We start from the raw sequence: 23,618 nt of genomic DNA, 5'->3' as shown, positions 1-23,618 counted from the left end.
ACTTGGCTTTCAGATTCCTGGTTCAACGAAACACAAGCCATAAGCATGACAGGGATGGCTCCTCCACCTCCTGTGACAACCATGGCTTCCCCTGGGATCACATCCTCACAGCTCCTCAATCCTGGAAGAGCTAGGACATCCTCTGATCCCATAGCTTGGAGTTCAACTGTAACACTGTTACCTGCGGTAACCAGCTGCAGGCTATCCACATGGCCTCCTACATACGTGGGATCTGCTCTGCCCACTTCTTTCATTTGGCTTTCAGAGTCCAGGTTCAACGAAACACAAGCCATAGGCACGGCAGAGATGGCTCCTCCACCTCCGGTGACAAACATGGCTTCCCCTGGGATCACATCCTCACAGCACCTCAATCCTGGAAGAGCTAGGACATCCTCTGATCCTATACCTCGGAGTCCGACTGTAACGCTGTTACTTGCGGTCACTGGCTGCAGGTTATCCGCTCGGTCTCCTACATTTTCCCCAACAAGCAACACAGTAGGGGGTGCACTTTTCACACTTGCTGGTGGGCTAGGCCTCCTCCACTTTGGACAAAGGCTCGAGTAATGTCCACCTTGGTTACAGACAAAACACTTCAAGGTTTCCACAGATGTAGGTCTGGCTCTTGTAGTTCTTGATGCAGATGGAGGTGATGTTGCATTTCCATGCTGGATTTGGGTACTGTTCAGTTTGTGCTCTCTCCCTCTTTGCTTCATCTGCTGTAGTGATTTCTTCCGCTGAGAGGGTTTGAGAACAGAATCATGCTGTCTCACACAGTCATCTGGAATGGCACAGTCTCTGGGTTTAGATGCCATGGTGAACTGTTCATGGTCATCCTCTATCAACGCACATAAAAGCTGGGTCCTCGTCTTGCCGACTGTACTGATGCCTCTTAGCTCACAGAGGTCAATCGCGGTCTCTTCGGATTGCCTCTTGTACCAGCATATCATCTCGTGGGTTACCATCTCCAAGTTTTTTGCCCAAATAAAAGATAGAAAAGAAAAAACAAGAGGGGGTGGGGAGCAAATAGCCAAGTATGTCTTCTACAAAACAAAAATTATGCACTGAGTGAGCTTCTGTAGGTCAGTTGCTTCTAACAAGCTTCCAACCTTTAGTACACAGGTTAAATGAATAAACCATGTACTAATGTACTAAGCAAATTCCGCTCGCTGCCGCCAAATCTGTCACGAATTCACACCCCAACGGCTACTAACCAACCGCGACGTGCGTTCCGTGACCGGGGTATATGAGGAACTAAGGGAATAAGGGGGAACTTATACTGCGCATGTAAGACTGGCTGTAGTACTTTCACAGCCTGCACTACCTTTGGCCACCACTAGAGGGAGACTCCACTCCAATCCAGCTAGCTGACCACACACAGGCAGATACAAATCTTACATACAATCTGGTGCACTCTAAGGGTTGGGGAGCAGTCTAGCAATTACTACACACTTCTAGGATTCCTCCAGCTATCCTGCAAGCTTGAACCCCGGTGTTAATCACTCTTCCCACTGTCCCCACACCCACACACCAGACACACAATAAACGATAGCCTGCCACCACCCAACAGTTTGTCCGCAGACTGGTCTGCTGAGCCACCACACACACACAGATCTCTGTCTGGAAGATCTGTTAGCTTACAATCTGCATGCAATCTGCCAACACACAGTGCAATTGCATACCGATTGATACGTAACTTAAACCGAGTACTTAGGCACTAAAATACAACAACCTCTCCAGAGATATGAGTCCTAGCTTAGTACACAGAAGTCACTTATTAATTTTATCATTTAATATCCCGAAAGTGGGCAGTGCATATAAGATATACAAAGAAAAAGGATTTACCAAAAAAGATACAAAAAAATGCAGAAAGACACACAACTGGCAATTTGCTATGAAAATAAAAAGGGATAAAAACAGAAATAAACTTTACCAAGTAAATCTATCCGTTAGTAGAAGCATACTGGAACAGGTGGGAACTCCCCAGTTTCGAACTGGCTTCGTGGAAGAACAATGTCCATGTCTCAGGCTACCCAATTTATTGAAATATGGATGCGGGCTGGACTTTAGCCCTTGGCCAATCAACCCTGGGGGGGTGTTCCTGTCTCAGCCCACAAATGTTTTGTGTTCTGAAATGACCAGAGTCAAATTGGCCCAGAACGGCGCTGATTGCTGGGTCATGGATAGGATTTCCGATACCAGCGCATCATGCCGATCGCAACAGTACCAATCACTGCCTGCCTGCCGCAATCAGGCGCCATATAACGGTTTTGTGTGGTTCTCCAGGATTCCACACCTGCTAAACATACAGAGTCACATGTAAACGTAACCCATCAGGTGTACGATCACAAGGAATTATTTTCATCTCTCTGCCGTTAATATCTTAGCTTTTATGAGAGATAAAAATGGTTCCTTAGATCTCTTGATATTAATCAAAGCTTACAGACTGTCCGGAGCCTTGTGAATGCCCCCTGCAGATCCGTGTGGCCAAGATGACTAGCAGATTTCTTTGAGCCTCAGGAAGCTGGCAATCTATGTTTACTCTAATGGGAGCTTTTATTGGCATCTAGGTGTCACATTGATCCTAGACAAAATCTCTGTCCTTTTCAAATGCTAATGAAAGAACATATGTGCATGACTGACATAGAATACTATATTTCTAATAACCCAGAATTAAACTACATCTACAATTACACTACTACAGATCACACCACATCTAGTTAAGGCAAAACTATCCTACGCTTATATTTTCGTCACATCTCCCCCTTCCAGATGACGCACAGCTGAGCCTAAACGGGTCAGCTAACGCGTCTGCATGGAAGATTCCCTAAGATGGGGGGTGAAGGTTCCCCCAACTGAAGCTTGGCACCACCGACATTTCAGCCTGTCCCTTTGCAGATAGGAGAGGGCGACCACACCCCTCTCTGACTGATCCTAACGGGTCTGGATCAGGATTGGCCAGTAGATTGCCCTGCGGATCCACTTCATCCACTGGCCACTGACTACCTACTGAAAGGGTACAGGCAAATTTGTCATTGTGTGTTGTCAGCATTCTCAGCCATTGGCTCTGGCCATCTGGTGGTACTCTATGAGCTACCACACCCAGATGTTTGAGCCTGGCATAAGGCCATCCCTGGGTGATCTGGGCCTGGTTCCATGACCTGAGTACCAGGGCCTCCACTCTTTGGCCTGTCTCCCACACTTTTTCTTGTTCTGCCTCAACAGAAGGCCTGCCAGCACAACCCCTGAATTCCTCTACGCTGACACCAAACATATCAGCCTGTAGGAACGCAGTGCCATCAGCTGCAGCCTCTGAAAGAGCAGATTCAGATGGGGTCAGTTTTCCCCCATAATTCTGTGGTTCTTCCCCTGTTATGCACAGCAACGAATCCTCAATCATGATACTCATAGCTGTGGGTACAGAGGATAAAGCCACAAAAGACTTTATTCTGCCAGGGGTCATGCTCTGACCCGTGTCATACTCTCCTACTCTGTCCTCCTCAGCAGAAGGCCTGCCAGCACAACACCTCAGTTCCTCTGGGCTAACATCAGACTTATCAGCCAGAAAGTACCCGGTGTTGTCAGCTGCAGCTGCTGAGATGGTAGGCCCTGATGGGGCCAAATTTGCCCTGTCACCCTGTAATATTCCCTCAGTGACACACAGCAATGAATCCGCAATAGCAGTACTCGCAACTATGGTGACAGAGGAGAAGATCACAGAAGACTGAATTCCACCGGGGGTTGTCCTTTGACCCACATCCCATACTCCTACTCCATCCTCAGCAGAGCATCTGTTGGCACAACACCTGAGTTCTTCTGGGCTGGCAACAAATGTATCATCCCCTAAGAACTCAGTGCTGTCAGCTGCAACTGCCAAGGGAGTAGAGTCAGATTGGATCAGATTTGCCCCCTCACCCTGTGATCTTTCCTCTGTGATGCACAGCCCAGAATCCCCAATGGAAGTACTGGTAGCTGTGATGGCAGAGGAGCAGACTACAGAAGACTTTTCCTCACATAAGGTTACAAGCACACCTTGCTTGTCCGTACCAGGATCTACTGAAACACAATTGGCCTTTTCAGCAGGTACTTCAAAACATTCCTTTTCTTTACAAGTGGTTACAGAGTCACAGTCCTGTTCCTCGTACACCCTCATCCCGCCATCCCCAACTGGCAGTCCGTCAGCCAGACCTCTGTACTCCTCCAGGCTGATGTCATTTTTAACAGCCTCAGGGGACTCAGAGTGATCTGCCACAGACGCCAGGGAGACAACAGTGTGAGGGGACCTCAGGCCTGCTTGACCAAGTTCACAAGGGTCCGACCCAGTTGGATTGGGTCCTTTCACAGACAGTCCCTCTGTAGCAGTGGGCAATGACCAGTTCGGGGCAGCCCGGTGGGCCCCGGGAGTCACCACTGCAGCAGAGGGAATGTCTGCACAGCACAGATCATGACTTTTTACATCACACAAAACATTATCAATTTCAGAGTTCATTCTGACTTTAGTTTCCTCTCTGGGCCTTGGCTCCAGAAACCCATTAGGGCCTGGACCTGGCACACAGTCACTAGTCCCCTGACCCTCCCCAGAGTTCCCAACGTGCACTGAGTCACCCAACAGTACTTTACGTGAATCCGGGGCTTCAGGTGGAGATGCAGGTTTCATGGGGGATGAATTTGGCTCATAGCAGGCTACCAACTGCACCCGGTCAGTACCCGATAGTACATTACTGGCATCTGCTATGCCTACTTCTCTCACTTTGCTTTTTGATCCTCTGAGCAAAGCAACACAAGCTGTTGGTAACACAGGGATGACTCCTCCAACCCCTGTGATAACTGTGGCTTTCTTTGGGACCACATCCTCATGGCTCCTCGATCCTGAAAGAGCTAGGACATCCATGGATCCCGTATCTCGGATCCCGACTGAAACATTATTACCTGCGGTAACCAGCTGCAGGGTATCCGCACGGCCTCCTACATTTGTGGGATCTGCTCTGCCCACTTCTTTCACTTGGCTTTCAGATTCCTGGTTCAACGAAACACAAGCCATAAGCATGACAGGGATGGCTCCTCCACCTCCTGTGACAACCATGGCTTCCCCTGGGATCACATCCTCACAGCTCCTCAATCCTGGAAGAGCTAGGACATCCTCTGATCCCATAGCTTGGAGTTCAACTGTAACACTGTTACCTGCGGTAACCAGCTGCAGGCTATCCACATGGCCTCCTACATACGTGGGATCTGCTCTGCCCACTTCTTTCATTTGGCTTTCAGAGTCCAGGTTCAACGAAACACAAGCCATAGGCACGGCAGAGATGGCTCCTCCACCTCCGGTGACAAACATGGCTTCCCCTGGGATCACATCCTCACAGCACCTCAATCCTGGAAGAGCTAGGACATCCTCTGATCCTATACCTCGGAGTCCGACTGTAACGCTGTTACTTGCGGTCACTGGCTGCAGGTTATCCGCTCGGTCTCCTACATTTTCCCCAACAAGCAACACAGTAGGGGGTGCACTTTTCACACTTGCTGGTGGGCTAGGCCTCCTCCACTTTGGACAAAGGCTCGAGTAATGTCCACCTTGGTTACAGACAAAACACTTCAAGGTTTCCACAGATGTAGGTCTGGCTCTTGTAGTTCTTGATGCAGATGGAGGTGATGTTGCATTTCCATGCTGGATTTGGGTACTGTTCAGTTTGTGCTCTCTCCCTCTTTGCTTCATCTGCTGTAGTGATTTCTTCCGCTGAGAGGGTTTGAGAACAGAATCATGCTGTCTCACACAGTCATCTGGAATGGCACAGTCTCTGGGTTTAGATGCCATGGTGAACTGTTCATGGTCATCCTCTATCAACGCACATAAAAGCTGGGTCCTCGTCTTGCCGACTGTACTGATGCCTCTTAGCTCACAGAGGTCAATCGCGGTCTCTTCGGATTGCCTCTTGTACCAGCATATCATCTCGTGGGTTACCATCTCCAAGTTTTTTGCCCAAATAAAAGATAGAAAAGAAAAAACAAGAGGGGGTGGGGAGCAAATAGCCAAGTATGTCTTCTACAAAACAAAAATTATGCACTGAGTGAGCTTCTGTAGGTCAGTTGCTTCTAACAAGCTTCCAACCTTTAGTACACAGGTTAAATGAATAAACCATGTACTAATGTACTAAGCAAATTCCGCTCGCTGCCGCCAAATCTGTCACGAATTCACACCCCAACGGCTACTAACCAACCGCGACGTGCGTTCCGTGACCGGGGTATATGAGGAACTAAGGGAATAAGGGGGAACTTATACTGCGCATGTAAGACTGGCTGTAGTACTTTCACAGCCTGCACTACCTTTGGCCACCACTAGAGGGAGACTCCACTCCAATCCAGCTAGCTGACCACACACAGGCAGATACAAATCTTACATACAATCTGGTGCACTCTAAGGGTTGGGGAGCAGTCTAGCAATTACTACACACTTCTAGGATTCCTCCAGCTATCCTGCAAGCTTGAACCCCGGTGTTAATCACTCTTCCCACTGTCCCCACACCCACACACCAGACACACAATAAACGATAGCCTGCCACCACCCAACAGTTTGTCCGCAGACTGGTCTGCTGAGCCACCACACACACACAGATCTCTGTCTGGAAGATCTGTTAGCTTACAATCTGCATGCAATCTGCCAACACACAGTGCAATTGCATACCGATTGATACGTAACTTAAACCGAGTACTTAGGCACTAAAATACAACAACCTCTCCAGAGATATGAGTCCTAGCTTAGTACACAGAAGTCACTTATTAATTTTATCATTTAATATCCCGAAAGTGGGCAGTGCATATAAGATATACAAAGAAAAAGGATTTACCAAAAAAGATACAAAAAAATGCAGAAAGACACACAACTGGCAATTTGCTATGAAAATAAAAAGGGATAAAAACAGAAATAAACTTTACCAAGTAAATCTATCCGTTAGTAGAAGCATACTGGAACAGGTGGGAACTCCCCAGTTTCGAACTGGCTTCGTGGAAGAACAATGTCCATATCTCAGGCTACCCAATTTATTGAAATATGGATGTGGGCTGGACTTTAGCCCTTGGCCAATCAACCCTGGGGGGGTGTTCCTGTCTCAGCCCACAAATGTTTTGTGTTCTGAAATGACCAGAGTCAAATTGGCCCAGAACGGCGCTGATTGCTGGGTCATGGATAGGATTTCCGATACCAGCGCATCATGCCGATCGCAACAGTACCAATCACTGCCTGCCTGCCGCAATCAGGCGCCATATAACGGTTTTGTGTGGTTCTCCAGGATTCCACACCTGCTAAACATACAGAGTCACATGTAAACGTAACCCATCAGGTGTACGATCACAAGGAATTATTTTCATCTCTCTGCCGTTAATATCTTAGCTTTTATGAGAGATAAAAATGGTTCCTTAGATCTCTTGATATTAATCAAAGCTTACAGACTGTCCGGAGCCTTGTGAATGCCCCCTGCAGATCCGTGTGGCCAAGATGACTAGCAGATTTCTTTGAGCCTCAGGAAGCTGGCAATCTATGTTTACTCTAATGGGAGCTTTTATTGGCATCTAGGTGTCACATTGATCCTAGACAAAATCTCTGTCCTTTTCAAATGCTAATGAAAGAACATATGTGCATGACTGACATAGAATACTATATTTCTAATAACCCAGAATTAAACTACATCTACAATTACACTACTACAGATCACACCACATCTAGTTAAGGCAAAACTATCCTACGCTTATATTTTCGTCACACCATATGATCAAGAAAGAGGTAAACAAACTTCCCTTTGTTCAATATAGGAAAGGTCATAAAAAATATAGATAGACTTATTCAAGCATTCCACAAAAGGTCGTCTGCGGCCATTGTTTAGTGAATTAATAATCATAGCAGGTCCGGTCTTCCAAATGACCATGAGATAACATTACCTTCAATTTTTCCTCGACCTGTAAATACTTGCAGCGGTAATAGACACTGATGCACATAATTTCCCCCATGAAGCGTCTATGCCTGTCTGTGCTTCATACAGGTCATCACGATCTCTACAGCCTTCCATACTATCTAAATGAGGATACTTAGAATTAGTGTGATGGATGTATAGCTGAATATTTAGAGACCAGATTTACATTTTCAACTGTATTAGCCAAGACGGCCTCAATTGACTATACTGGAACTGTTGTATACTCATAGCCAGCTAATTAAGGATAACCAGGGCAATCGCCATTGAATGGCCATGTTTTCTAAATGTTCCATACAGCCGAATTTGGTCTTCCTAGCCTTCCATATTATCTGAACAAGTGACTTTCAGACCTAGTGTGCTGTGTCTATTGCAAATCATTTGGAAGACTGGACCTGCTTTGATTATTAATTCACTAAACAATGGCCGCAGATGACCTTTTTTGGAATGCTTGAATAAGTCTATTTATTTTTTGTATGGCCTTTCCTATATTGAGCAAAGGGAAGTTTGTTTACCTCTTTCTTAATCATATGGTTGCATGAATATGTTATGTATAAGTCCTTATTTGGAAATACTTTTTGATTGAATTAGAGCACCTTAATACGAGAAAGGAGCTACAGTGTGCAGGACATTTTATAGCAACACCATTGTCCACTATCCCTGCCGGGTTGGGATTTCATTTTCGGAGTTGCAGGGGTTTATGTGCAGCGTCTTTTAAATTTGACAACGTTGTTTATTATTACAGTGTATTGATCTATGAATGGCTACATTGTAGGAACGTCATCCACTCAGGGGGTACTAGTACTGCCCTGGCTGAATTGACCAGTGATTTGTATTTCATCAATAAAGCTTTTATAGTTTGTTTAAAATATATCGTGGTTGATCCTCCCTTTGATTGCTTTCTGGTGACATTCCTTTTGTCCCACCAAAAACTTTTTCTTTTACATCCTGCCTCCCTGAATCTTTAACCGCTTGCTGCCTGCCCACCGTCAAATGACGGAGGGACGGTGTTTCCCTGATGACGTCGCCCCAGAATGACCGCTCTCATGGTGGCGGGTGCGTCGCGTTGCTAGGACACCGCGTGACCCCGATCTCTAAAGAGCCGCGGCTCTTTAACCATGTGATCACCTGTGTACAATCACAGCCGGTCACATGTAAACACGGAGATGCCAGTAATCACCTCTCATTGCCTCACACTGAGAGTGTGTGGCGAGGAGAGCCGATCAGTGGCATCTCCTCGCAGGGGACATCCAGACATGTAAGGGCACTGATCATCAGTGCCCTGATTACAATACAGCGCCACCAGTGCCAGCAATTAGTGCCCATTAGTGATGCCAGTCAGTGCTGGTTATCAGTGCTGTCCATCAATGCCTATCTGTAGTGCCCCCTATCAGTGCCGCCTCATAGGCGCACATCAGAGAAGGAGAAAGATTACTTATTTACAAAATTTACTGGCAAAAAAAATAAAACTTCTTCTTCTTTTTTTTTTTTTCTTTTGTAAAAAATAAAAAAACCCAGCAGTGATTAAATATCACCAAAAGAAAGCTCTATTTGAGTGAAGAAAATGATCAAAATATTTCACATGGTTACAGTGTTGCATGACTGCACAATTGTCATTCAAAGTGTGACTGCACTGAAATCTGAAAATTGGCCTGGGCAGGAAGGGGTGAAAGTGCCCTGTGTAGGCAAGTGGTTAATGGACTTATCATATTTTAGGTTGACTCTGATTCTTCTTCTCTCTGCAGGAGGGGGCTCTCACAGCATTCAGAAAGACCTATGATAAGACGGTTGCTCTAGGCCATCGCTTAGATATTGTGTTCTACCTGCTGAGAATTGGCTTGTTTTACATGGATAATGACCTGATTACAAGGAACACAGAGAAGGCTCGCAGGTAGGCCCAGCCCTGGGTGGTAATTTATATTTCTAGACCTGAACTCAAAATATGTTCTCATTGAAATCCCCCAGTGTTTGCCTCACACCAGTTGTTCCTCCCCTTCAATATTCTTAACATCTAACTCTTATATCTTTTCCCCCTTGTAAGTGGTATATAGTGATTGTCTTTTAGTAAGTAATTTTTTTATCTATTGTGTATGTGAAGCCTCATAGAGGAAGGTGGTGACTGGGATCGCAGGAATCGCCTGAAGGTTTATCAAGGTCTGTACTGCGTAGCCATACGTGACTTCAAACAAGCAGCAGAGCTCTTCCTGGACACAGTGTCCACATTTACATCCTACGAGCTTATGGATTACAAGACGTTTGTTACATATACAGTCTATGTCAGTATGATTGCACTGGACCGGCCTGATCTCAGAGAAAAGGTAAGGTCTACAATGATGCTGGAATAAATCACCTGATGGTGTTATGACTCTGCTCAAAATTATAAATGAAAGTAGAAGTCCACCCTAATACTAAAATCTAATCTGCTTGCATCCACGATCTAAGACTAACCTATCTAGCCCTGTAAAGAAGAAATTGCTATACATGCCTTTTCTGAAGCTGGTCCGGTCCCACGCTGAGCTGTCGGCTGCAGCTTCGCTGTGGAGACGGGTGCAGAGGGCACAGCCGACAACAGAAGCCCCAGAGTAAGTCTATGGGTGACATCACTTCCCAGGCATTTCCCAGTCGGCTGTCTCTTCTGCAGAGCTTTCGCCACTGGAGACCAGAGAGGCTTCAGAAAAGGTATGTATAGCGATTTCTTCTTTACGGGGTTAAATAGGTTAGTCTTAGATTGTTGGTGCCAGTAGATTTTAAAGTTTTTGTATTAGGGTGAACTTCCACTTTAAGCATTGAGATGTATACAGGAAGCTCAGCTAACCTGCTCAATACTTCATTTTTTGAGTCGGGTTGCTGTAAGGCACCAAATCTTGTTTGCTATCTGTGAACACCTGCTTGTGATGCAGGGGAGCTATTCCCAGACACACCCACTGCAGACTCCTTGCTGATTCCTGTATAAGGAAAGCCGGACATAAAAATGTCCAGTAAGAAGATCTCAGACACCAGTTAATTTCAAACATGCCTTGATGTTTGATTGTGATTCTACAGTAAGAGGATGGGTAGTTGAACAGCAAGTTTTAGAAAAAACACTTCAGTGACTCTGTGAGGTGCTGCCTGGGTTCTACTGGAAGTAGATTATAAATCACAGGTTCACTTACCCAGACCTGAGTCCTGTCCCAGAAGGAATCCAAACTAATAGTATTTCTATACTGCAGGACCACTGTTTATGTAAAATCTTTGTACATTGGGGAGCTCCTTAACCCTGCAGAGCACAGGATTTTGACTGCTTCTGCTCTTGTAGAGTTCTTCAGCAGTCTAACACCAGAATTTTAGCAGTTATTAGAGTCTTTGGTATTTTATGGTGGATTTAGCAGGGAAATTAGAACATCTAGGAAAGAAAATGACCTGTTATCTATTACAGTTCAAGCTGAAGTTTATTCTGCTTATATTTTACGTTCCCTCTTCCCTCAACATTATGCTGATTACATTTTTAATTTTCATTACATACTTTTAGTTTAGACCTAATGATGTCATCAGTGGGTCTCTGTGCTTCACTCAGCATTGCAGGCAGATTATGTCAGGTCAGAGGGGCTTGCAGCATGCCTTACATAACTTTCTGAGAACATCACAGCACCCTGCCTCAGTGCACCTCTTAAGAGCCCTCAGACTCGACATAAGCAGTGTGCTTCCTCTTGAGATGAGTTGGGCTACATTCATACGGGTGTTCATCCACAGTGCAAATGGCAGCAGCAGCAGGAGTCTTCTGATTCCTGCTGCTGTTTTTGGCACCTGTGAGCGGCAGGCTGCAGTCACTGAGCTCATACACATTGACAGGTTGCTGGCGGTTGCAGCTATCCGTGGATGTTTGCGCAGTCAGAGATTACCTTGCTGAAGCTTCTAATAAACATGCTCACAGTGTGCAGTAAAATTGGAGTAAGCAATAGGAGGGCCTATACAACTGTGCAGACTGACGGTAATTCAGCTTCAGGGCTGATTTACACCAACAGTGTGCTGTGCGGTAGGATTTGCAGCACATCGCACGCTTTTTCTTTTAATATTTTTTTTTTCTTCATTGAGCTTTATTGAAATGTCACATAGTAACGTTTAATTACATTTATTGGCCACAGCACAGTGCAACGTTGTGATTCGTGTCAAGTTGCACTGAAAAAAGTAGTATCAACTAGTATATTGACCACTCCTGTGCAACATCCTTGTAATCAAGAAAACAAAAAGGCTGATCAGACTTTAGAGGCACGCATGGGACAAGATTTTTAAAAAAAAATCAAACTTTATTTACAACCAAAGCACATAAAAGCATGATCAGACCATGCATTGTTAAAAGCAATCCATGGTAAGTATATCAGATATAAAATATGGCATAGATAAAATTCAGAATTCAGCTTATTCTTTAGCGCATAATGTGCAAGCTAGGCTTAATGAGTCAACCTTTTTTTACATATTTGCTTCTTCAGGACGCATGAAAAAACTCACAAAGATCACTACAAAAATAGAAAAGCTTGTAAATTGTAATTTACATATCATCATAGCAAAAATACAATTATGTATGCACATATAATTGTTAGAATATGTACATGAAAATGTGTTTACACACCTTGCCTATGTGAATGAGCATGTGCAAACAGGTACTTCCTGGATGGAAAAATAGTAGTACATGCTGTACCCTTTTTCTTTTTTTTTTTTTTTTTCTTCCTCCTACATACCACCACAATGCAGTGGTGTGAACTGGCCAGGTAGGAGACGAGGCATTTTGCCTTGTCTTGCAGTGGGACTGTGTTGGAATAGCAGCCCAATGCAGTCTTACCGCACCTGGTGTGAACAGGCCCCTAATGTCTGATTTTCTTTTCTTTGTGTTTGGCCCCTTTCACACTGGGGCGGTTTGCAGGCGCTATTGCGCTAAAAATAGCACCTGCAAACCGACCTAAAACTGCCGCTGCTGTGTCTCCAGTGTGAAAGCCCAAGGGCTTTCACACTGGAGCGGTGCGCTGGCAGGAGGGAAAAATAACTCCTGCAAATGGCATCTTTGGAGCGGTGAAGAAGCATACACCAAATCAATGGGGCAGTGCGGCTATACCGCCGGCATAGTGCCGATGTAGCGGCGCTTTGCGGGGGCGGTTTTAACCCTTTTTTCGGCCGCTAGTGGGGATAAAACCGCCCCGCTAGCGGCCAAATACCGCCGCTAAAACGACGGTAAAGCCCCGCTAATAATGTCGCTTTACCGCCGACGCACCTTCCGCCCCAGTGTGAAAGGGGCCTTTGGTTCTATGATGTAGGAAAAAATATAAACATAGTTTCCATGTCATTGATGCTACCTCAGTGATGTTTACAAGTAACTATATCTGTGCTCTTATTTCAGGTCATCAAAGGAGCAGAAATCCTTGAAGTGTTGCACAGTTTGCCCACAGTCAGGCAGTATCTCTTCTCATTATATGAGTGCCGCTATTCCGTCTTCTTCCAGTCACTTGGTAAGAACTTCCAGAGGATATTTTTCTATTATGCACCTACATATTGAAAACAGAAAAGTGGCAGCTGACTTTATCGAGTTAGAACTAGCTGGGATGGTGAGGAATCGCGGAGTTTAGTCACTGCTAATACCTTAGCAGTGACTAAGATATCCTTAAGGGCTCATTTACACTTGCTTTTGGCTTCACCACACATTATCGGCTATTTTAAACTTGCTTCATAACAAGGTTTCGGACAGGCTTTGTTAAAGCTCTCTGAACGCCAGTCAAAGCCCGTGTCAATAAATAAAATGGTTAGCTTACAGTCCTGTTTTAAACTTTGCTTCAAAAATTATAACCCATGTATCTTTTAGTGGTGCTTCAAAGCCTCCATAGAAGTCCATAGCAAAGCTTGCTCGAAGCTCCATCGAAGCCTCATCGAAGCTGCATGCAAAACCAAGGTGTAAACAGGACTTTAAGCTAACCGTTTTATTTAGTGATAGGAGCTTTGAATGGTGTTCAGAGAGCTTTAACAAAGCCTGTCCGAAGCCATGTTTTGAAGCAAGTGTAAACTAGCCCTTACAGATTATTTGTTTGTATGTATTTGTGTGTGTGCACTATAACATAAGGACTTTGTTGTCACAATTTATTGTTTAATTTTTCAAGTAGACAGCACAACACTTTTTCCTTTTATCTTTTGATATTGCTGTTGTGGTGAAGATTTTGAAATCCATATTTATATCGAGCTCCAAGGGAACCATTGCAAGGACTCTAGTTAAATTGCCATGCCCTATTGGAGATATATATGTATGTGTGTGTGTATATATATGTTTTTACAAGAAGATTATATATATATATATATATATATATATATATATATATATATATATATATATATATATATATATATATATATATATATATATATATATATATATATATATATATATATATTATAATCTCTTTCTCTAATTTTGTGATATCATGATAAAATAAGGGCCCAGCTTTCCATTTAAAAATACTTGTTCCCCTGTCTCGTGGGAACTATTGACCAGGTGTTAATTGAATTCCTATTGTTTTACAAATAGACTTTGCAGACGTCGAGGCTCCATCTCACCAGGGGCAGTTGACATGCAAATGTCAGAACTGTTTGGGCTGGGGATCAAAGGGGTTGTTCATTAAGTCATAGACTTGGAGGCACCATAACCTTAAAACCTGAGCATGAACATTTGGGACGCTTCAGAGGTAGCCAATCAGAATTTCATGAAATGCTGAACCAATGAACGTGTTGCATCTGTTGTTTGGTGGAGAATGAATATAAAATAAGGGGGAGAGCTGGCTGTTCTCTCTGTTTTGACTTCAGACCATCGAGACGACAGGATGTCTGTGTTAAATATTCCATTATCTCTCCTTACTTTTTCCCTAACCTTTTCTATCCTAGGATTTGACTTAAAATATTGATAGCTTGTGTATGCCCATTGTAACCATGTCTGAGTTTGGCCTAAATTATCTTTGCAGCCTAAGCAACACTGTACCTGTAACATCACTAAAGAGATTTGGTTATTTCTAATTATTCTAACGTTTCTTTTCTGTATAAATAAATGTTTATCTTTCTGCACCGTTATCGTTCGTTTTTTTTCTTATATAGACAAAGGTTTAATTACTTATTTTATGTATCGTTAATCAGTTAAGTAAGGTATAAATATTGCCAACACATGGTGTACAATGTTGTGAGTGCTGCTGTTACATCATCATTTATTTGAATTGTTTCACATACACCGAGTGCATTTAATTTTTTTTCACGTACATTACATTCTTGGTTTTGGGTTTAATATCACTTTAAAGATCCTTCAAAAAGGAGATCTCAAATAATTTATAATGTCTGTGTATAAAATCAATATCTTCCTTTCCTTATTGAAACCATTGTCCTGTGTATAAATGTAATGTTCTGTATAATAATAAAGTTGTGTTTTCCCATGATGCAGCTGCTGTGGAACAGGAACTGAAGAAGGACTGGCTCTTTGCCCCTCATTACCGGTACTATGTGAGAGAGATGAGGATCCAGGCCTACAGTCAGCTTTTGGAGTCTTATCGGTCGCTCACGCTCAGTTACATGGCAGAAGCCTTTGGGGTTGGAGTAGAATTCATAGATCAGTGAGTTCCTTGCTTTTGCTGTCTTGCATGATGGGTTTAGGATAGGGATTTGAAACGATACACTATCCACACTTGGACACACACAACACACACATTTTAATATTTGAAACAGCTAGCAAAATCACAAACTCAAAATAGTATATTGGAATGCAGCGCTTAATCACAAAAACTAAACATCCAAATAATACATTAAAGGTCCTTGGGAAGTAATCCAAGTTCAGAGGAGAGTCCCAACTCCAGTGCATAGAAGAAAATCCTACACAGCACCACAGTGTGTAAGTGAATCTGCTTACTGGACAGTGTTGACCCTCACAATATAGAGTGGTCAACTGCTTTTTTTTTCTAGATGACCCCACACTAACAGGTCTTGGATGTAATTGGACTACTCCTTTAACTGTAGCTGACACACCACCAGAACTCTCCACAGTACATTAAATGCCATAGGAATCCACCAGAGCTCGCACAACATCTATACGTCATAAGCGAACATTACTTCAGGGCATGCAGAAATATACCTCACACGAGTATAAATAAATCTCCATAGCGTAGTAATCAATGTGAACACTTTTATTATAATGCTATTGGGCTCACAGATGCAAAGGAAGAAAGCGCCAACAAAATGGCCGTGGCGTCCAGTGTGATGGCATTACACATCACTAGTCCTGCCCAACGTGTTTCGTCACAGATTGACATCATCCTATTTCTCATTTCCTAAGGACTTTATGTATTTGGATGTTTTTTAGGGGAGTGATTTGCTTTTCCTTGTGCTTGTAAAACTTAACAAATCCCAGGGATTGTGTGTTGTGTGTGGTTTTTTTTTTTTTTTCCCCTCAAACATTGTTACTCCTTAAGAGCATTCCTTCAGTTTTCTAATCAGTAGTAGTCAAATCCATGTTCGTTTTGACCACAGAGATGAGAAAATTCGAAGGAGCAAGGTGGGAAATATTTCTTGAATGAAAGAATTTGTAACCGTGTATGTGATATTTGCTCAGGAAAGTACTTTCGAAATGTCATTTGTCAAGTTATTAAATGTACTGAGATTTTTTGCATGAATGTTTGTATGAATGTGTCCAGTTGAAAGCCATGGACATTAATGTAGGTAGAGCTGGCTATGAAGCCGGCCATAGAGGTATCAAATCTCGACTGGTTCAATAGACTGGCCGAGATTCAATCCATCTATGGGCAGGCTGAAATGTACCCAATTTGATCCATCGATTGGGTACAACCAGCATGTTGGATTTTTAACGTGATTATTGCTGAACATATTTTGATTATATAGCTGCTAGTAGTAATCTGTGTATTCTCCCGGCAGGGACGGTTTACCTTGTCCACATTCCCACTCGGAGAACACTATAGCTTTGCGGGAGGCATTCCTCCATCAACACTACCTGTGTTTGATGGGGGAATTGAGCGATTTCCTTGAGCGCTTGCAGGAAAGAAAATCACTTAATCTATGTCCTGCTTAAGAGCCTCCAGTTTTCTGGTAAGACTTCCCACACTGGAGTGTCTCTATAGGAATTTGTGCCCATTCAGCCAAAATAGCATTTGTGAGGTCAATTAACTGGTGTTGGACAGGAATACCTGGCTTTCAATATCATCCCAAATGTGTTCAGTAGGGTTGAGCTTGTGGCTCTGTGCATGCCAATCAAGTTCTCCAAACGCGTTGTGCGTGTTTTTTTGCTGGCTTTGTACACACGGGTACAGTCATGCTGGAACAGAAAAGGGCCTGTCTTACACCTGGTACACACTATTCGTTTTTTTTTTTCTGTTCAACCCAGCAGGTTTTTTTATGCTGTGCAGTGCCTTTCACAGGAAATTCCTGAACTCCGTTTATAAAGGGGAGGGTATATACTTTTTAGCCATATAGTATGTGTTCATTTTAAGGTAAATGAGAGCTGCAAAGCTGGAGGTGTGCCTCTGTGTGTCTGTGTAAATTCAGGAAGTGAACAGGCAGCAGCTTCAGCTGTCCACAGTTAAAATGGACAGACTCAGTGGAGGGAGATTTCTGCAGCATATTTGGCAAGTACAGAATCGCAGTATATATAAAATAATATGCAAAGTGGTTGGAGGGAAGCTTCAGAATGACAAAGATGTTTTTTATTACAAATTATGTGAGCAGACTGCAGTTCCTCTTTAAAGACTAAAGCTTTTTCTGCTTACAAGTTAAAATCAGTATTTTTTGCTAGAAAATTACTTAAAACCCCCAACAATATATATATATATATATATATATATATATATATATATATATATATATATATATATATATTCTATAATCTATATCTCTCTCTCAGAGATCCTAGAGAATAAAATGGCGGTTGTTGCAATATTTTATGTCACGCTGTATTTGCGCAGCGGGCTTTCAAATGCAATTTTTTTTGGGAGAAAATGCACTTTAATGAATTAAATTGTTTGTTTGTTTTTTTTTTTTTTTTAACAGTAAAGTTAGCCTAATCAGAGAATCGTGATCTTTATTCTAAGCAAAATAAAAATTGTGATTCTCTTTTTAGCCAGAATCGTGCAGCTCTAATCCTAATATTAAGTAGGCAGCTTTAATGCCCAGAGTGTGTGTGAGTACCACTACAGGGGTAGGAAGGCCACTTCTTGGGTAACAGGATGTGTTCACCTTTACTGCTTAATTAATGTTTCCTTTTGTTTCCTTGCAGGGAGCTCTCCAGGTTTATTGCTGCTGGTAGACTGCACTGCAAGATAGATAAAGTGAATGGGATTGTAGAAACTAACAGGTAATCTGGAGTACACTAAGCTTCATTCATACAACTTCTGTTTTTCACAACCAATCAGGTTCTTTCTTTAATTGTTTAAATCTGGGTGACATGGTGTATAGAAATCACTGAAAGTGGAACCTTTGATAAATGAGGTCCTTTACGCTTGTAGAGAATCAGTGTTGTCCCGATACCACCTTTTTAATTCCAGTACCAATACTTTTTTCCAAGTACTCGCCGATGCCGATTACCAAAACTTTTTTTTTTTTTTGTCATGTGACCGTGGCACTAATATGCAGCACTGACGCGTGGACTGTCATTCGTGTTTTTATTTTTAATTTTTTTTTACAATTTAATTTTTTTTTAGAATTCAATTTATTTCTTTTAATTCTTTTTTTACAATCATTTTTTTTTTTGTGGAGGAGTTGGGGGGGGGGGGGGGTTAGGGGGAGAGAGGAGTGGATGGTGTCTTTGTGTTGTTTTTTGTTTTTATCAGCTTTGTTTGGGGGGCTTTGGTCATGTGACATCTCCCCTTTGAGACAGGGAGAGGGACTGAGGACACATATTCCCCAGTCCTTCTCTGTAGCCTCAGCTGCACTGGAGATGACTGGACAGGAGACAGAGGCTGTCCTCCATTCACAAACTGAAGCATCATAAACACAGTTTACTATGCTCAGTTATGAATGGACAATTAGTGATCACTGACACTGTTCATTCGGAAAAGGAAGGAGTCGATGACAGATTTGCTGTCTTTCCTCTTCTCTCCACCTTGAAATATCGGAGGAGGAGCACAGAGGATGACTGGTGGAGGAGGCTGCAGGGACAGTCATGGGTGATCGGCGCAGTGGTGGGGGAGTTACAATAAGCACCGATCCCCCTTCATAGCTTTCAATATAGCAGCTAAAAGTTGGGGGGGGGGGGGTGGAGAGGAAGCAAAGCCTCTGTCAGCTGCTATATTGAAATTATACAGGGGGATCAGTGCTTGTAACTCCCCCCACCATCGCACCAATCAACCCTGAGTGCCCAAGCGTCAGATCAAGCATCGGGAGCATTTGCCCGAGTACAAATACTCGGGCAAATGCTCAGTATCTGTATCGGGACAACCCTACAGAGAATGGTATCATTTCGACTTTTAGGGCTTCTGTAGGACTGTTCCTTTGTTACCTTGGGAGCACCAATAAGTTAGCCTATGTGTAACACTCATCTGCACTACAGAACATTTACCAAAACTCTTCATCTAATTTTGTAGTTGCTATATACAAAGTGAATAGAGCTAAAAGGTATATCTGTTAATGGGTTACCTTAGGCCTTGTTCACAGGCTATCAATGCATGTCCTGTGCGAGGGCCATGTTTACCTTCACAGGTGTTTCCCTGCATCAGGCAGTCATATTGATGTCAATTGGAATGCAGCGGTTCCCTGTACACAATCAGTGTAATTATTTGTGTGTAATAATTATGTTTTCCAGGCCGGACAGCAAGAACTGGCAGTATCAGGAGACCATAAAGAAAGGAGATTTATTACTGAACAGAGTGCAGAAACTGTCCCGTGTAATTAACATGTGAACACTTTTAGCTGGCGTGAATGGATCAAATGGTCAAGACCTTCGTGTTGTCTATATATTTCTCGCTGCTTCAGTTATCTGAATGATGGAAGATGTGTATTTAGGGTTTTTACAGTTTTACATTATGTCAATAATCCAGGATGTATAAAACTAAACAAAACGTGAAAAAATAAAAAAAAAATGTAAATCAAATCCAGTGTGGTTTGTGCAATTCTTGACTTTCCGGCCAAATGCGTCTTTTATGGTACATGTCAGGACAAAGAAATATATGCAGTACATCTCTGCAATATATGAAGATTTCCCTGTGTTTTATCCTTATAAAGCTGCTGCAAAAAAAATCTGATGTGCCAGAAATGCACTGGGCTAATGATCTCTTCCAGTGCAACACAACAGCTAAAAAATGGACATCCACTATTTTTGACAACCCAGCGCACAGTAGTGTTACCATATGTGTTGGGGCATTTGAGTGACAGTCAAAATGAATAGAACCATAATACACATGATGTAAATAAGAACTAGGAGGGCTAATTTAGATTCCATAATATCTGTTGATCCAGAACTGTTCTGTAAAGACTTCTTGTGTTATCACACAACAGATATTTTTGCACTTCCTAAATAGATATGATAAAATGCCTTCAATTGTGTATTTAAAGACTAACTCCACTTTTGTTGAGAAGATAACATTTTTTTTTTCCATCTGGATGATCTGTGTCCGTTGCAGGAATTTTAAAACAGTTTGTTGCAGATTCCTACCTTTTTTGTTCTGAAGGACTAGTGGATCTGTATGGGAGTGGTTTTATATTTATCAGCTGCTGCACCTTCAGGGCTCTAATGAGGAAGTTGGGAGTATCTTCCTAAAAATGCAATTTTCTCCTATCACCTTCCAGGATGGCACACCTGAGAGATGAGGCTCCACCCCACAGGAAGAAAAAAAAAATCACCTGACAGCTGTTTTAAGTCCCCACCCTTCCCCTTGATCCTCAGTTTTTGATTGGGTTTATCCCTACACAGCGAAAATTTCTGTTTTTTTTTTTTTTTTTTTTCTTCTAACCATATTACCGAGGGTCGGATGGTAACCCTGTGAGGCAGGTATAGGCAAGCCTGGGGCTGAAATGTATCCTGCAGGCTGAGTCCTTCTCACAGGTGGCCCAGAAACTGTATTAGCAAACCAGTCACAGTGGTATGAACTGCCGCTGCTATATACTGCTCAACCGGCTGCCTCTCGGGCTCCTGTCTTCCTCCTAAGGCGGTGTGACCTCGGGAAGGTGAAGCGCTGGAGGAGAGCCCGAACCCACGTGGCGACTGAAGAGAGAGCTCGAAGAGGCACTAGTTCGCTACTGAGTGACAAGTGGTGCAGAGAGCCAGTGTCTGCCTAAACCACCTCAGATGGGAACGAGGAGGGTAAGGTATAGCCCCCCCTGCCCCCATGTATATATTGTTGGTGCACTGCAGGACACAACCTTAGCAGCTCCCTATGAGGGACAGCAGTTGGAGGGCGCGATTTTGGCTGCTATCCTCGTGTGTGGACCAAAAGGATGGAAAAGCGAGCTTGGTGGGCAAAGGGGAAGATGATAACGGTGAGTACTTTCCTTTGCCTTGGGAATTTAGCAGCCTGGAGGTTCCAGCAAAATCCCTAATAACAGCCAGGTGGTTTCTGGGCATTTGAGATAATCTCCCCTGGGGTCTGGAAACAAATAGCCCGGAAGCTTCTGCTAAACCACCATCCACAGCTCTCTTAGGCCAGACACTGTGTTTATCGCAATAGTTGGTTGCCAGCCTCTCTCTTTAAGCCCTATTGCAGTACATTAACCACTTCAGCCCCGGAAGGTTTTACCCCCTTCCTGACCAGAGCACTTTTTGCGATTCGGCACTGCATTGCTTTAACTGACAATTGCATGGCCGTGCAACATTACACCAAAACAAAATTGATGTCCTTTTTTTTTTTTCCCCCCACAAATAGAGCTTTCTTTTGGTGGTATTTGATCACCTCTGTGTTTTTTTTTTTTTTTTTTTTTTTTTTTTTTTTTTTTTTTTTTTTTCGTTTTTGCGCTATAAACAAAAAAGAGCAACAATTTTGAAAAAAAGCAATATTTTTTGCTATAATAAATATCCCCAAAAAATATATAAAAAAAACACATTTTTCCCCTAACGTCTTTCAGGACAGCACCTTGAGAGCGTGGCTCCACCAAACTTTAAAAGGAGGCTCCTTCCCACTTATCAGTTTATGTGTTTCCTCCGGCAGGAACACATGTGGGAGTTTGGAGCTCTCAAGGTTCTGTCCTGAGAGAACAGGCTCCCTACTCCACTATTTTTACCTACCTCAGGAGAGCCGATTCCTCCCATTTTCCACAGGCTTACGGGTGCCGGGTGGATGGGCTCCTTCTCCCTCGTCAGTGCTCGGGGAGAGCCAGGACTGCTCCGGGTATTGCTGCTCCCAGGCAGAGGCGTCAGGCATTTCTGTTTGTTTTTTTCTTGCCTGCACATGTTTTTTCCCTGACGCCGCCGCCATCTTGGGAAGGGCAGTCAGAGGACTGCATCCGCCGGATGTGAGGTATCCGGAAGTGGGGCGGCATCCATGGAGCAGGCGCCAGGCGTCATTTCCGCCGGAAGCGCAGGGGGAGGAGGGAGGAATAGGTCTGGTGCCTATTTATTGCTGGTTCCGGTCTGGCGCACAGGTGCTATTGGAGTCCGGAACCGGCGTTTTCGCCACAGGCATCACGCTGCTGCCTCAGCATGGATTCAGGAACCGCAGCGAGTGGAACAGGCACAGGCACCAGCAAGGCCCAGGTAAGGAGCAGACTGTAGTTTCTGCTCAGCTTTACTGTGGGGTCTCTCTCTAGCCCTCTTCTCTCTAAATGTTAGTGAAGTTTGAGGGTATTTTTTCCCCCTGGTGGCGGAGGGGCCTGTCAGGGCACATGAGTCTGATAGCTTTTCTCACTGTGCACCTGTGGTGAGCAACCTTGAGTAATCAGGCTGACTCTAAAAGATGGTTTGTCTTTTTTCTCTCTCTTTTTTCCCTTATCATGGCAGGCCAAGAGCTCTGACCCTGGGATTAGAAAGAAATGTCCTTCATGCAAAATTAAGTTAAATGAAGGCTGGAAAAAGGCTTTATGTCAAGCATGTATTGACTCCTTGGTGAGGGAAGAAACCACTTCCGCATGCAGTGATCTAATCGCATCTGCCAAAAAGGAATTGGATGCTACCATTCAATCCTTCAGATCCTCACTCACCTATCCATCTGCAAGTCAGCCCACTACCTCACAGTCCTCTCAAGGCTCACTGTTAGTCCCGGCAGTAGAGGCGGAAATGGGTCCTCTGAACCGGGAAGGGCTTTCCCCATCCCATTCTAATGAATCGAATGAGGATAGTGATGAGCTGGAAAATATGTCTTCCAAGTATAAATTGTCTTTGGATCAGGTGGATGGCCTTTTAAAGGCTATTTATGCTACTCTAGGCCTTGAGGAAGAGCATAAGGAGATGTCTTTACATGACAAGATGTATGCAGGGCTTAGTGAGTCTAAGTCCCGTACTTTTCCAGTCCATGCAGTGATTTCTGAAACAATCAGGAAACCATTTTTCTCTAGGGCTCATAGGAGAAGGTTCCCTTTTGATGAAGACCCAGCAGCTCTTTGGAATAAGGTTCCAAAACTTGATGCAGCCTTTTCTCAAGTGTCAAGATCTACTGATCTAGCATTTGAGGACACGGGGATCTTAAAAGACCCCATGGATAAAAAAATGGATCAACAGCTCAAGCGGACTTGGCAATCCAT

The 23,618-nt window shown here is 43.5% G+C and overlaps 1 protein-coding gene across 1 annotated transcript in view; it reads left to right on the top strand.

Moving 5' to 3' along the window:
- The window catches only part of PSMD6 (proteasome 26S subunit, non-ATPase 6), a 37,599-nt gene extending 17,559 nt beyond the window's left edge, over window positions 1-20,040 (top strand). The window contains exons 3-8 of the mRNA XM_073592176.1: window positions 9,701-9,846; window positions 10,054-10,273; window positions 13,324-13,432; window positions 15,394-15,562; window positions 18,229-18,306; window positions 19,753-20,040. Coding sequence (XP_073448277.1) covers window positions 9,701-9,846; window positions 10,054-10,273; window positions 13,324-13,432; window positions 15,394-15,562; window positions 18,229-18,306; window positions 19,753-19,849 — 819 coding nt within the window. The 3' untranslated portion in view covers window positions 19,850-20,040. The remainder of the gene's footprint in view (window positions 1-9,700; window positions 9,847-10,053; window positions 10,274-13,323; window positions 13,433-15,393; window positions 15,563-18,228; window positions 18,307-19,752) is intronic.
- Window positions 20,041-23,618: the final 3,578 nt, after the last annotated feature.

The sequence above is a fragment of the Aquarana catesbeiana genome, linkage group LG07, assembly GCF_042186555.1.
Source record: "Aquarana catesbeiana isolate 2022-GZ linkage group LG07, ASM4218655v1, whole genome shotgun sequence".
In the NCBI taxonomy this organism is placed as follows: domain Eukaryota; kingdom Metazoa; phylum Chordata; class Amphibia; order Anura; family Ranidae; genus Aquarana; species Aquarana catesbeiana.
The sequence above is the reverse complement of the archived record's forward strand: the minus strand, read 5'-3'. Positions and strand labels throughout refer to the sequence as shown.